This window comes from Chelonus insularis, unplaced genomic scaffold (assembly GCF_013357705.1).
Source record: "Chelonus insularis isolate UGA/USDA-ARS -01 unplaced genomic scaffold, ASM1335770v1 contig_383_pilon, whole genome shotgun sequence".
NCBI classification, from domain to species: domain Eukaryota; kingdom Metazoa; phylum Arthropoda; class Insecta; order Hymenoptera; family Braconidae; genus Chelonus; species Chelonus insularis.
The window spans coordinates 423,446-438,291 of NW_023276540.1; the positions used below are offsets into that span (position 1 = coordinate 423,446).

Genomic DNA, 14,846 nt, shown 5'->3' on the forward strand with positions numbered 1-14,846 from the left:
CCCTAAATTTTTTAAAACCCTAATGTAATCTAATCAATTTTGAATAACATTCTTTTAATCAATTTATTACTACAATAATAATTGTGTATAACATTTTATTTCATTAAGTCACTTGGAGATTCTATACTTTTATAAAGTCATTTAAACTCTAAGCTAAATGAAAATAATTAGTACACACATTGCTTAAAAATAACAATCACAAGAAGTTATCGCAAGGATAGACATAAGAAAAAATTCTGCAATTTTTTATTTTATGAGATTTTTTTCAGCTTTTTCTTATCCTTAACGAGTGGAATGAGGATACAAATTATTAATATCTTCATGGCCCTTTCTTAGAAGTCGAACGGGCTCGGTTGCTGATTTTTTATGAACCTAATGTCAGCGGGGATCTTCCACGTGAGTGTCTTGAAAATTCAACCAAGATTGTTCCACAACAGTAGCAACACGTTTCTCATATTCTCGTTTATTTTCTTGATACAGCTGAGCTGCTAAGGAATTTGCTGGTGAATTTGGGTTTGGTTCATCCAACAGTGACTGTAAAAATATGCAATAAATTAAGCAAAAATTAATTCTAAAAATAAAACACAACAACAAATAACTAAGTGAAAAAAAGGTTTAATTTTTCTGCATTTTTTTAAGATTAGATTATAAAATTCAGAGTAAAATTTTTATTATTTAAAATTATCACAAAAGTTTCCTTTTTTTCACTCACTAGATAAAGCTAATCTTTAGGAGTTCAATAAACAGGATATAAAAATGTATAAAAAAAATTTAATCGCACAAAACGTGATTTATTATTACTATTATTATCATTATTGTTAATATTATTATAATTATTTTTATTTTAATACGTAGTATTTCGTATATATATTTTTTCTTGTATGTATAGTGAATTTAGGTACGATAAAGAAGTACGAGATTTAAATACAAGTACAAATATCTGTGCTTGATCGTTCTTAGTAAATAAATCATTTTGAGAAAGAAAAAAAAAATGAAGAAAAAAGACTATGGTAATTAACATTTTATACCTCACGATTTAATAATCACTAATAGTCTTATTGAATTATGCTGACTTCTTTTTACCTCTCTCTCTCTCTCTCTCTCTCTCTCTTTCTCTCTTTTTCTCTAACTTTCTTTCAATTTGTCTTACTCTCTTTGCTCTTATTTTCTCTCACATTTGAATAAATAAATACACAAATATATAATAATTTATTTTACAACACTCGGTAAAAATTCGATCTAATGTTGCACATTGTGATGATCAATAGAGGTTGATGTTGAAAATTTTTTTGTTATCTCTTGTTGTATTTGTTTGTAGCTTTTAATTGATTTAGGGAGTGACAATGCTAAGCGGTTAGCGTTAACTCCATGGTAAGGCTGCACATTTGCTTCCACATTTGATGTAGGATGTTGATGATGGTTGATTGTGGCACAACGTAGGCGCATTTGCCAGCGACTAATCCACAAAACTTTGCTCCACGCACGCCTTCACTCGTTTCTCGTACTCGCGTCGATTCTCTTTATACAGTTGCGCTGCCATTGAATTGGCAGGTGAATTCGGGTTCGGGTCACTTAACAGCGACTGCAATCATATAAGCCAATAAACTCGTTATGTATTTATTTATCATTTCGTATATTTAAATATATCCAACATTATCCTACACTGCTAACTAAATATTTTTTATCTTACACTTTTCTTTCAACCAACACTAACCTATATACAATTATAATCATCTTTTGTATACTTTAATAAACCTACTCATTAAATAATTGATTAATTAATTAATAATTTTTAATTGGTTAATCGAGACTCTGATGAATTGCAACCGCTGTTAACCGACATTTAATGAATATAATTAATCAATCTATTGATTATAATTTTTTTTTTAGATGATTTAATTGATGGTATGAATTTTCTCTATTTAATTGACTTCACGATAAACCATTGAATAGTTTGTCAAATAAAAATTTATCCCGAACAAATGAATTAAATGTTTTCTTTTTATGATATTGTTTATTTACCTGTATAGAAGTTAAAATAGCTGACACATCGTAGGTTGGACTCCAACGATTTTGTAAAATATCCAAACATATTCCTCCATCGGCATACACATTCGGATGAAACATTTTACTAACAAATCTAACTGTTGGTGGTTTATTTGGATACTCTTCTGTGAATTCTATTGTAAGTTTAAAAGTACCGTCTTCAAAGGGTGTGTCATGAGGCCTGAAAAAATAATAATGAAAATAAATATTAATCAATTTAAAACATCATTATAACTTGAATAAAAAATAATAAAAACAAAAATTAAAACAATGAGTAATTGATAACTCAACAAAGAAATATTAATTGATAATAAATTAAACTTTATCGATATAAAAGCTGAGATCATCGTTTAAATAAATTTTTATTACGCTTTATCATACCAGAATATATCAAAATCATTTTCAAATGTAACTGAACTTGTCAATCATTCACCGGTTTTATGCGGTTTTTGAAGTTGAACAGATTCTGTGGATAACTGTTTTTTAATGGTTGAATTGATTCGCAATTTGTTCAACTTTTACTCCAATTCTAATAATTAACAAGTTTTAAATGTGTTTACATCAACAAAATAATTACTTGAATTATTCTAAAATAGACTAAACGTTTATTCTGACGCAATTGATATTTTTTTTTACATAGTTACATATAAGAATACTTGAAGATGCTCTCTACAACCTCACAATAAGAATAACTGTTTTTTGTGGTTGAGAACAGTTTCTTTTGAAAAACAACAAATTCTCACAATAGATTTAAGCATGTACATTGCTGAACAATCATGAAATAATTTATTGGCCATGATGATGATGAAATAATAAGAAATATAAAGATTAGAATAACATTTTTTGTAATACCTACCCAAAAATAACAGCATTCCATATCATAATATTATTGTCAGTAGGTGCACCAGAAACTCCAGTTGGTGGATCCTCTTGTAACCTAAAAAATCAATAATAAATGAGAATTATTATGAAACACAACCTCCATTGTAAAATAATTTAATCACGTTTGATGCTCGTGTTATCGCTCCTTACAATCATGTAATTTATTATCGATTATATTTAATGCATTTAATGTTTTTATATTACTATACACAACTCATGAATTATTGACATTTTTTACCAACACGATGAGATCAGCGAACAAATAAAATAAAAACTTTTAATTGAAATAAACTAAATGTATGCAAAAAAATGCAAGATGCAGTAGCTTCTGAATTATTCTCTATCAATGTCACAGCGATCATCGATCGTTTAGATGTAGGAGTTCAACACAGCGTGTTGAAGCATGAAAGGTGGGAGATATAAATATAAATAAGTTTTAAGTATCCTATCGTTTATTTCTAAGAATAAATCCGCCCATGGCAACGCGACGACGATGCTCCGGATGACGTTCTCGATGAAAAGTCTAGAGTACCAATGTGCAAACGTATGCGTGCAGATTTTCTACACTGCACAACACTTTCTCAATTGATTCTTTCGTTTTATAAAATGGATTCACTCTCTCCACTTTATTCTCTCACTGTCACCGATACATTCTCTGGTGATATCGTACCTTTTGAAATCTCTCATGAGTCTTCGTCGTGCTGGAGTAGACATTTCTGAGTGTGTGCCCCACGAATAAAATCAGTCGGACAAAGTCTGGCAATGCTTTCGATGACCTCTAGGTACTGACGCAGTTCTAATGTCTGCTTGTGGTCTTTTAGAGATGAAATATTCAACGACACGTTTTGTTTCAGGTATTTTGATGCTTCAAAGACTAGGTACTGATTGTATAAAGAACTCAGTCTTCAATTGCAACGTATATAGAACTCAAGTAGGAGCTTTTGTCAATTCTGAAGGTCGCCCTCTTTGCACAATACCGTTACGCGCTGTCGAAAAGTCTCTTCTCACTTCCGTGTGCAAACAACACAACAAAATTCTTTAGATCACTAAACTCAGTTTGTCTTGGATAATTACAATTGATCGAGTGTTAAGGGAGGGTCTCTGAAGACTCTACACCCGATTATCATGAAAACGTATTATGACGGACACTAGCTATAGCACTCTGTCGGGAATTTTCGATGTTCTAATATATACGAAAGAGTTAAGACTGCCAAAACGATCTTGGACATGGAATTACAGACCTGATAGAGGGGAACTTGCTCATATGACGTCATTAAATTTAATCACTAAACAACCAATAGTTTTCTTGCTAGATGTTGAGTTCTTCTTTATTTCCAAAATGGTGACTCGTGTTTATGAATTTAAATAACCTCCAGAGCGCGCCACGCTAGAATTCTGACACAGTCGATGACGTTTTCTAGGAATTTTTTATTTTTTGTTAGTAAATTATCGAGAAAATTTACTAGAAAAATACCAAACAATCGGCCATTTTGGTGTTTCGCTTTAGCGGAAAGAGTTCTTGCTAAAGCAAAATGAAGTAAGTTATGTTATTGAATGATTTTTAATCCGAAAGTATTTGTGCAATCTTATGAATTTGATTGAGAATACTTTTGTTTTAATGTGGAGTGATAAAATGGCTTTAATTTATTCACAATCATTTCAGGATCGGACTGTGTGCATACAGTGGGTACAAAATTTACCCTGGCCATGGGAAAACCATGGTTAAGGTGGATGGAAAGGTGTGTGATAATTTATAATACATTTCTAAAAATTACATAAAAAAATGCATTTATATCATGTTAATAAAAAAAATTTTATTACTATTGTATGTTTTGCAATGTTTATCACAACATGTATGTGACAAAACTTAACCTATATTTGTCATGTTTTCAGACTTTTACCTTCCTCAATTCAAAATGTGAATCTGCTCACTTGATGAAGCGTAACCCTAGAAAAGTAACATGGACTGTTCTTTACAGGTATGCCCCATAAAATATTAAATTAATTTACTCAATTGTGTCAAACAAGTTGGCAATTAATGATTTTATTTGTTAGGCGTAAGCACAAGAAGGGTCAGGAAGAAGAACAAGCCAAACGAAGGACGAGGAGAACACAAAAGTTCAATCGTGCTATCGTTGGAGCTTCTTTGTCTGATATTCTTGCTAAGAGGAATATGAAGCCTGAAATCAGGAAGGCTCAGAGAGATCAAGCCATCAAGTGAGTATTTCAACTACATCAAAATGTATTCTCGGAACGAAACAATGCCTAGTTAATATAATCCTTCAAATGTTTTATATTAACTAAAATATGCAAGATAGACATCTGTTCCTCAAACACAATTCATAACATTGTGTTCGTTTTCAGAATGTCTTAGAATAAAAATAGAGCTGCTTCACCCAGAATTGTATTAAAAATTACACTGTTTGGTTTTGCGGGTTCTAACAATTGAACATATATATTTAAAATTGTTTTTCACTTGCTAACATGAATATGTGTATTAATTTATTGCTGTGATTTCTAAACAGAGTCGCTAAAGAACAGAAAAAGGCCGCAAAAGCTGTAAAGAAAGCAGCTCAACCTCCTAAACCGAAACCCACGAAGAAAGAAAAGGCCACAAAGGTTACACAAAAGAGTGCACCACGTGTGGGAGGAAAACGATAATTTTTCGGTATATAAAAAATAAATAAACTTATAAAATTGAAAATGATATTGTTAAAAGTTCTATTTAAAATAACCATGATTTTCTTTTTACTCTATAAGTATCAAAAATGAAATATTTTTATCGTCTTCAAGACACTAAATTCATAAAAAGTACATTTTATCATTTCACAAATAATATCAAAGAAATATTTTATTTTTATATAAAACAATTATTGACTCATTTATAAATCGGAACTTTTTACAACAATTGAAATGCAACTCAGTTTTCGTCTTAGTTTTTCTTATCATTAAGCTCTTTCTTCAAAATCGACAGCTTAGTTAAAGCAAGATCTCTCCAATCACGCCTTTCTTGCAATTTATCCAATGGACACATTTCTTCCAGTTGTTTAGAAATATTTTCCGCAGCAGGCCCAATGAACTTTGGTGTTGGTCCAAAGGTTTGACTCACATCATAGATTGATTTATTGTACGTTTCACAGTACTTTTTCATGCCTTAGAAAAAAATATAAAAAAAAAACTCATCAATGATTATTATTATTATTAACAATCATTCATTGTAAACGCTTTCTGTAGGAGGATACAGGTCAACCCTCATCGCGAAAAATGTAAGGTATGGAATGTATTATACCTTCGGCATTTAGGTGGGCAGCTTCAAATGCTCCTATAAATGCGTAACGCATTCCTAAACCCTCGCTCATAACTGTGTCAATATCCTTGACACTAAGAACTCCGTCAGTCACCAGTCTCCAAGCTTCATTGAGGATAGCATACCTAGAATAATTAAGACATTGATAATAGTTTCTCTGCTTTCTCTTAAATTTATGATTAATAAATATTCTTTAAATTTAATACGTTTGCTTTAGAGATAAGAAAAAATAGCTGAGTTAATAATTACTGGATTCTATTAAGTGCAAAGCCATCAATTTCTCTTGTAAATACCACAGGTGCTTGACCAATTTCAGTCATAATCTCTTTAGTTTTCTCTGGAATATCAGCTCTGGTCCAGGGACTTGGTACAATTTCCACCAATGGTACGTAATAAGGTGGATTTACCTGAAAAATTCATGATATCTTAGCAATTAGAACAATCAAGGAGAATTATTTTTTTTAATAACAAAAAATAAATATAGAATTTATCAACTACGTATTCTTATCACATTTTTGTACGTAGACCGTAAATAGATTACATCACAAATGGAGATCATACTTATCAGAATTTTTTAAATATCCGTACTATAAATAACAAAAGTTTAAAATTAATGAGAAAACTTACAGGATGTGAAACGATAACTTGTGCACGGTGTTTAAGATTTTCACTAAATAATGAAGGTCGAAAGGTGGATGTTGAAGAGGAAATTATTGTCTTATCATCAACAAGTTTATCTATCTCTGTATAAAGTTTTTTCTTAAGATCCAACTTCTCAGGGATACATTCTTGGAGGAGTTTAGCATCCTTCACTGCATCGGCTAAACTTAAAGTCCCTGGAAAGCAATTCAAACTTAAATTATAAATTCTAAAGTTTGAAAACTATAAATAATTATTACTGATAAAAGTAATAACATTAAGAAAACTATTGGAATAAAATGAATTTAAGTAGATAAATAAATAGAGAAAAAAAATATTACCTTTAATTAACGCAAACTGTTGATTAGCATTAAGTTTACCACGAAGTAGTTTATCAGCTTCGAGTTTTTTCAGCTGATGATGAATATCTTTCAAAGCATTATTAATCTGGTCTTGAAGAATATCATAAATTACCACATGATAACCAGCACTGGCGAATAACATGGCCCAACTGCGTCCAATTAATCCACTAAATAAATAAACAATTTATTTCTCATTAATACAATAATCATAAATGCTGAAATTAAATTTTAATTATGATATAATATAATAAATAAATATTATCACCTGCCAACAATTCCAATTTTCTCATTCTCCGCCATTTTATCAGCAGCCAAACAATGATTAAGCTTCTGGAATCACTTAAGGAATGTGATACTGCAAGGAGGGTTCAAATCAGCTGTGAATAAGTTCTACATCAACTGAATACTTGTTAAGTAGACTACACTTATATATACATGTATCAATTTCCCCTTCTCATTTAATCAATTCGATTATATATGTATGTCATTCTATTTATCTGCAATAGTTTTGAACTGTTTTATCATGTTGGAATACAGATCAAATAGCCAATGATATTGAAGATCATTAGATAATTTTGATAATAACAACAAACATTATGATAACAGGATATTTTATTACTATATAAAATAATGATAAAACAACTAAAGGTATTTATTATTTCATTTGTTTTTTAAATTTATGCAAATGATTTTAACAAGTGAATTCTGACTATGAAGTTACGTCAAATTCACACATTTGTTTGTGAATTCAAACGTAAAAGATCATTATTTACTTTTCTTAGCTGACTTTTTATTTTTGTGGTGGTTGTTGATGATTTATTGTGAATTAATATTTAAATTTTGATAATAATTATTAATTAATAATAATAAATATCATTGGATATTTATTTATAGGCAAAATTGTCTTCAGCTGTTTAGAAAATTATAATGAAGATTAATCATTGGCATTTAATCTTTTGTATTTTCAGTAAGATTAGTTTAAATTCTTTGTTTATATTAAATAATAAATTTTAAAAATATTATTTAGAAATTTTAGTCACTTCAGCCATGGATATTGAAATTAAAAATGCAGGAGACATTGTTTCAATATCGGAAGGAGGAATTTTAAGTACCACAAAGGAACCAGATAATAAATTAACAACTTCTGTTTTACATTATTGTAATAACTTTCAAAATCTACTTTTAATTTATGTTAAAAGTATTTCAGTTTCTTGAATGTTTTTTTTTCTCTGTTCGCTCTAGTAATTAATAATGAACAAAAAAAAGTTAGACGCTGGAAAAGAAAGTCTCCTTTGAGTAAAAGGATGCACCGAGTTAAAAGACGTCATCATTCGCTAGCATCATTTCCAAAAGAGGGATCTGTTTTATCATTTTCTTTTAATTCCAAAGAGATGAAAAGACATTCAGAAAATGATACTTTACAAACTATGATTAATCTTACCCAAGAATTGATCAACTTTAATAAAATTTCAAGCTCTTTGTTATCACAATTGCCCGCAGTAGGTATTCATAATAATAATTCAAACACGTCTGAATTGATGATGAGTAAAAATACTAAAGAAGGAAAAGATAAAAGTCTTGATAATAATACAAACAATCCAGGTAAACAATTGCAGATATTAATAATTTATTTCATTAATTTTTTTTATGATATTTAACTTATATATTACTATTATATCAAGATTTGTTCTTTATTTATGGTTGATATTATTTTTAAGAATCTCCAGTAAAAATAGAGATACCAATAACTTGCACCAAATCAAAGAATTCAAGCTCTCATGCATGTAACCAACACTCTTCAAATCTTAATGGTTCATTGATCAACATTGAGCTGTCATCGTCTGCAAAGAATATCCCTGTCCAGAACAAGCTGTTGGCTTTGTCCACAGCCTTTAATGCATCAGCAAACATCCAACATCAATCAATGTCTACTCATGCAAGTCTCAAGAGCACAACAAAGTCGTCAACTTTAACGAAAAGGCGAGTTCCTAAGTTTCTACAAGGAACAAACAATGACACTACTCAAACTAGTTTACTTATTATTGATGGCTTTGGAGTTTTTGACCATGGTGTAGAAGATATTCCCGTTATTCCTGAGCATGTCGATAATATCAAAACACGAGTCCCTCCTGCTTTTGATATTTTTGGAAACAATAAAAATGCCCGATGGCCAGATGATGAATGGAAGCAATGGAATTATTGGAATGTCGAATCAGAAAAATTGGAGAAAGCTCCAGAACTGTTTCATGGTAATAAACTGGTCTCCAAACAATTTACTACAAAACATTAATGTTATTGAGTAATATTAATTTACCAAAATTAGATCAACACTTACTATGGGCACCAAGAGATAAATCAGAAAAGTTGGAAAAATTACCAGAAACCTTAGATGGTAATGAGAATATTTAATAATTTATTGCTTCCTAAAAAATTAATCTTGAATTAGCACATTTATTTGAAAGTTAATTAATTTTATATGCAAATATTAGATACTTCACCTTGGATATTGAAAGACAATATTCCCGCTCCAATGTTACCTAAAAACCAACACATAAATTACTTCATTAATAAACAAAACATGGACTCAAATATTAAGATTGTTCAACCACCTGATGAGAAGAACGAAACACGAGTAGCTAGAAAAGCAAATCCCAAAGGAAACTTTCAACCGACTTTTTTATCAACATTCTACAGTTTGTTAAATGATTTATAAATGATTTTTATCAAGATTTATAAATACAATTTTTAGATTTCAATGAACGTATCTATTTCTTTGATAGTTTCACTTGTAGTCTGTGGATTTTTCTTTGCGATAGCAGTCTGGTGGAGAAGATATACAATTAATAAAAGAGCAAATTTTATAACAATCAGTGATACATTACACTCATCAACACCTCGAGATTCTAATAAACCACTTATTAATTATTGAGTTTAATATTATTATTAATAAATTATCATATAAATTTGTGTCTTTTTGAATCTTATTAATATTCAAAAATATTTTCATTCTTTTTTTTTTGCTTTCGTCCTTTCTTTTACAAGAAAAATAGTCATTCAGTTTGATTATTGATGATATTCATTGAACGATGATACAAAAAATGTCCTTGGGATAAACCAAATTCAAAAATTATATAACAATATTATTCATCAGCTCTTCAGATAAAAAAAGTATAAAAAATCATACATATTATTCTTTTTACAGCAATTATAATTTTTAAATTTATTATGAATACAATAGAAATTGAAAGCTTCCTTTCTTTGGGATTTCCCAACATACACAAGCTCAGAATCCTTTTTATTTACTCTAACCCCACTTTGTTGATTATATTTGCAATGCGAACAGCAGCGACATACAACTGCGTAATTTCATTGGTCAGCTACAGTTGTCTATCCAGCTCGGGGAAGAACCTGCAGTTTGTAATCATCAAGGATTTTTATGACGTATCTGCAGATAACTTGATGCAAATAATTTAGAATGCGGTGAGTCGTTTAATTGAACGTATCATTTATTAGTGTTGTCTCAAAAGTGATCATTTTGTTGTTGAAATAATTATTTACAACAATTAAACTTTACAACTGAAGAAACACATCTCCAAAGTCATCCTAACAATCAGTTATTTATATTACAAGTTTTGTGTTAAAAATGCCAATTATTTATAAAAATATTGATGCATTAACAAATGCTCTACCTGATTCTACAAGTTTTTATCAATATGGTTATGGTAACATATCAATGAATAATGATAAAAAAAATGTTATTCTAGCCTCTCGAATATTTAATAATGTTTTTAAACATGTGTTCAAGTGACCAATTATTAAACCGGTTATCAAAATTTTAGAATTCCCTTTTTAATAAATAATATATCATAAAATTATAACCTCTAAGGAATATCTTTTTGTATTATTTGATAAATAAAATTGAAACTTAATCTTATTATTAATTATTGGAGGCAAAACAAAACATCTTTAGTTTTAGTAAGGTTATGATCATAAATTTACAGATAATCTAACTCCTATGATGAACAGTCCCTACCACAGCAGTTCAACAGAATCACCATCAGTTGGAAGTATGGCATCTCCAGATCCAAACGTTTCTTTTCTCAGAGATGATGATAATTTTAGTTTAAATTTCAATAACCAAATAATTAATCTAAATAACACAACAGGTAAAAAGGACTTTAATTGAAGTATTTTTTAAAGTGGTAGATTCAACAATAAATGTTTGATGTTTTAGCTACGATGTTAGAAAGCCCAGAGCTAGTAATTCTTGACCAGCCTATCGAGAAATTTAGATTCAGATATAAATCTGAGATGATGGGAACTCATGGAAGTCTTGCCAGTGCTAATTCCACCACTAGAAGAAAACGACATGCTCCAACTGTTCAAGTAAATATTCTAGTAAATTAAATATTTCATGTGCATTATTCACAATGATGCTGATGTTGTCAATTGGTTATATAGCTACGGAATTTCCCAGGCAGTGCAATTATTCGTTGCAGTATTGTTACAAAAAATGAAGATAGACGTATGCCTCATGCTCATCATCTTGTCAAGAGAGAAGGTAATACTGAAACTGATCAACCTTATGAAGTTGAAGTCTCAGCAGTAAATAATTGGACTGCTACGTAAGTAACTTAAATAATGAAGATAAGAATGATAATTTTATTATTACCCCATTTTAATATAATTTTACTCCAAAAAATAATATTTTATATTTTGATATTTTTTATTAAGATTCCATGGAATGGGAATAATTCACACGGCTAAAAAACATATTAAAGATGAACTCATTAAGAAATTGAGAGCAGAAGCTCTTGAAAAACATCGACAAATTGATCATACAGTTCAATGTCTTAGTGTTCGAGAAGAAACTCAGGTATTGGAATGTTTTGGATTCAAATATTTGATTTAATTAAAAAGATTTATTATTATAATCATTTTTACGAATAATTTCATTGTTTCTAGATTAAAATGGATGCAGAAAGTGCTCAAAAATGGATGGACTTGAATAGCGTTTCATTGGCATTCCAAGCCTACGTTCCAAATGAACATGGTGTCATGTGCCCTTTAACTGCTCCTGTGTATTCTCATGTCATCAATAATCTTAGTAAGTTGAAGGGTGTTTTTTTAAATATCATTTAATTATAATTCATTGTAAGTAATTATAAATTAAAAATTTTTTATTTGTTTAGAAAGTGCCTTAACAGGAGAATTAAAAATATGTCGTATTGATAAATATGTCAGTAGCTGTGATGGAAACGAAGAGGTTTTTTTACTTGTTGAAAAAGTTGGTAAAAGTGAGTCATATCCTTCTATAGCTTTTTATCAATATCGGAGTACCGATTAAAAATACTGATGTAATATTTATTTATTATCTCTTAGAAAATATTAAAGTTAAATTCTTCGAAGTCGACGAGAAAGATAACGAAATTTGGAGTGCGTATGGTCGATTTTCTGAGCTTGATGTCCATCATCAATATGCGATAGTATTTCGGACCCCTCCTTATAAAGATCGCAATATTACAGAGACAAAAGAAGTATTTGTGCAATTAGAAAGGCCAACTGATGGAGATTGTTCGGAGCCTGTAAGATTTACTTATAAACCAACAGAAAATATTTTAGGGAGAAAAAGGCCCAGAATGTCCTATTCTGAAAATATTGATCTTGCTGAACCAATACTTCCAGATACAACAATGTCGAAAAATATATTTGCATTTGAAAGTGCAACTCCTAGTGAATTATCAGCAGAACTTAAGAAATTAACTGTCGAAAAATGTGATTCTGCTGAGTATCTAGAGTGTTTAAAAAATATTGATTTTGATCAGTATATATACTTTGCTTCATCTAATCCTTATAGTAATGGTGATGAATTTGACGATGAATTAAGCACCGATGGTCCACGTCGTAAAGGTCCAATTGCAGACGGACCTCACTTTGCTAGTAATTTATTACGAGAAGCATTAAAGCATTCTCGAAATGATCCAGAAGCGATGCGAAAATCTTTAAAAAAAATTTTAAAAGAACGTACCTCTTATGGAGATACTCCATTACATTCAGCACTTCGTCATGGTCAACGAGAGGTGGTTAAACATATTTTATCAATCATTAGCTCATCACCAGAGTTTAAAGAATTCGTCGACATGGGGAATGCATCAGGAAAAACTCCTTTGCAGTATGCAGTTATGTTGAACCAACCCGTTGTCGTTAACGCTTTACTAATGTTGGGTGCTGAGCCTAATGTGTGTGATAATCATGGATCATATCCTCTTCACGAAGCAGTAAAAAATCCCAATGCTTGGGAGTGTGTTAGTGCTTTATTGAAAGGTAAAGCTGATTTTAAAGTAAGAGATGATGCTGGTTGGACTCCTCTACAGTTAGCAGCAGAAGCTGGATCACTACGTGCTATTCAATTACTTGTTGAAGCTGGAGATGATGTTAATAGTGCTGAGAGATCTTTTGGGCGGACACCACTTCATATAGCTGTTGAAGGAGGACATGTTGAAGTTGTTCGTTATTTTTTAGAAAAGGTAATGATTTTATGTTTTTTTAAAAATAAAATTAAATTATAGAAAAATTAATTAATGCTCTATCAAATTTTCTTTCTTTCAGACAAATGTTAAAGTTAACGAAAGAAATTTAGGTAGAAATACAGCTTTACACACAGCTCTTGTCAATACGGGATCACGTGCTAAAGAAATACGTGCACTTCTATTGAAACATAATGCTGATCCATCAATACCAAATGGCCATGGAAAGATTTATGAACGTGAACTTATATTTGATGATGAACACCCACAAGAAACCATCAAAATAAAGGAAGAAGTAGAGGAAGAGGATGACGATCCACTAGATAATGAAACTTATTCTGAATTTGCATCTGAAAACGATGAGGTAATAGACAAATAAATTATCTTTAAATTTTTATTTTTATCTATTATTATTTATTTAAGTAAAGAAAAATTTGTCATCTCTTCATTGATGTTTTTATAGATAGGAAATTTATTGAGAGGAGCAGAAAAAAATTATAGTGAACAAGAAGAATCAGGAACACGTGAGATAAAAGAAGAAACTAAGGAAGAAAGAGGAACCATCACAGAATGGTTAGATGTAGATCAAATGGCTACTTTGGGTAATATCTTGGAAAAAAATGATGGATGGAAAAAACTCGCTAAGAAGCTGGGCTGTGATTATCTTTCAAGTTCACTTGAAAATTCTGGAGCAAGTCCAGCTCTGACCATTCTTAGCTATGCTGATGTAAGCATCAAATGCAAATATTTATCACTTTGAGCTTATTAATTTCACTAACATCATTAGTTAGATCATTGTTTTTAATTTTCAATTGTTTATAAATATCTCAATATTAAGTATTAATATATAATTTATTATTTTATAGGTTCAAGGCAATTTGACGATAGAAAAGCTTGTTGATTTATTGCAACAATTGAAGCAAACGGAAGCAGTAACATTCTTGCAGGATGTAACGCGAAATCAGAACTTAAATATGTAATTTTACTTTGAAAATTTCATAATTTATAGTTAAAGTTATATTAAAAATCATGTGTGATTTTTACTGTTATATTCTTTCGTAAAATTATTATTAATACGATTAA

General features: G+C 30.0%; 5 protein-coding genes and 1 non-coding gene across 11 annotated transcripts; 4 read left to right on the forward strand and 2 right to left on the reverse strand.

Annotated features, from left to right (window-relative positions):
- Positions 1-9: 9 nt before the first annotated feature.
- On the reverse strand, positions 10-4,178 carry Ubc6 (ubiquitin conjugating enzyme 6). Of its 3 annotated transcripts, none has more exons than XM_035084167.1 (4): positions 3,599-4,178; positions 2,903-2,983; positions 2,023-2,227; positions 10-534 (listed from the first exon to the last, which is right to left on the reverse strand). In XM_035084167.1, the coding sequence occupies exons 1-4, from the start codon at positions 3,640-3,642 to the stop codon at positions 379-381; spliced, it is 486 nt and encodes a 161-aa protein (XP_034940058.1). In that variant the 5' UTR covers positions 3,643-4,178; the 3' UTR covers positions 10-378. The 3 variants fall into 3 exon arrangements, with proteins under 3 accessions (XP_034940058.1, XP_034940060.1, XP_034940059.1); XM_035084169.1 differs by lacking the exon at positions 3,599-4,178 and adding an exon at positions 3,051-3,494; XM_035084168.1 differs by lacking the exon at positions 10-534 and adding an exon at positions 1,285-1,582 and having other exon boundaries at positions 3,599-4,172.
- Positions 4,179-4,315: 137 nt separating this feature from the next.
- On the forward strand, positions 4,316-5,635 carry RpL24 (ribosomal protein L24). Its single transcript, XM_035084170.1, has 5 exons — positions 4,316-4,465; positions 4,592-4,667; positions 4,822-4,907; positions 4,984-5,145; positions 5,454-5,635. Exons 1-5 carry the CDS (start codon positions 4,461-4,463, stop codon positions 5,587-5,589), a joined length of 465 nt encoding a protein of 154 aa, XP_034940061.1. The 5' UTR covers positions 4,316-4,460; the 3' UTR covers positions 5,590-5,635.
- Positions 5,245-5,375, forward strand: LOC118067461 (small nucleolar RNA SNORA79). The gene has a single exon (XR_004690386.1). It is a non-coding gene; the product is annotated as a small nucleolar RNA SNORA79 (small nucleolar RNA).
- A 109-nt stretch (positions 5,636-5,744) lies between the features above and the next one.
- Had1 (beta Hydroxy acid dehydrogenase 1) lies at positions 5,745-7,655 on the reverse strand. Its single transcript, XM_035084165.1, has 6 exons — positions 7,502-7,655; positions 7,216-7,403; positions 6,863-7,071; positions 6,485-6,642; positions 6,218-6,360; positions 5,745-6,081 (listed from the first exon to the last, which is right to left on the reverse strand). The coding sequence occupies exons 1-6, from the start codon at positions 7,534-7,536 to the stop codon at positions 5,861-5,863; spliced, it is 954 nt and encodes a 317-aa protein (XP_034940056.1). The 5' UTR covers positions 7,537-7,655; the 3' UTR covers positions 5,745-5,860.
- LOC118067446 (uncharacterized) lies at positions 7,624-10,199 on the forward strand. Of its 3 annotated transcripts, none has more exons than XM_035084164.1 (7): positions 7,624-7,715; positions 8,264-8,395; positions 8,479-8,838; positions 8,955-9,485; positions 9,560-9,628; positions 9,726-9,929; positions 10,017-10,199. In XM_035084164.1, the coding sequence occupies exons 2-7, from the start codon at positions 8,284-8,286 to the stop codon at positions 10,163-10,165; spliced, it is 1,425 nt and encodes a 474-aa protein (XP_034940055.1). In that variant the 5' UTR covers positions 7,624-7,715; positions 8,264-8,283; the 3' UTR covers positions 10,166-10,199. The 3 variants fall into 3 exon arrangements, with proteins under 3 accessions (XP_034940055.1, XP_034940054.1, XP_034940053.1); XM_035084163.1 differs by lacking the exon at positions 7,624-7,715 and adding an exon at positions 7,736-7,884; XM_035084162.1 differs by lacking the exon at positions 7,624-7,715 and adding an exon at positions 8,038-8,203.
- Positions 10,200-10,560: 361 nt separating this feature from the next.
- On the forward strand, positions 10,561-14,812 carry LOC118067445 (nuclear factor NF-kappa-B p110 subunit). 2 transcript variants are annotated; one of them, XM_035084161.1, is made up of 11 exons: positions 10,561-10,716; positions 11,238-11,402; positions 11,471-11,622; positions 11,698-11,861; positions 11,971-12,112; positions 12,202-12,343; positions 12,429-12,533; positions 12,619-13,763; positions 13,846-14,127; positions 14,227-14,490; positions 14,630-14,812. In XM_035084161.1, the coding sequence occupies exons 2-11, from the start codon at positions 11,252-11,254 to the stop codon at positions 14,741-14,743; spliced, it is 2,661 nt and encodes an 886-aa protein (XP_034940052.1). In that variant the 5' UTR covers positions 10,561-10,716; positions 11,238-11,251; the 3' UTR covers positions 14,744-14,812. The 2 variants fall into 2 exon arrangements, with proteins under 2 accessions (XP_034940052.1, XP_034940051.1); XM_035084160.1 differs by lacking the exon at positions 10,561-10,716 and adding an exon at positions 10,724-10,958.
- The last annotated feature ends 34 nt before the right edge of the window (positions 14,813-14,846 follow it).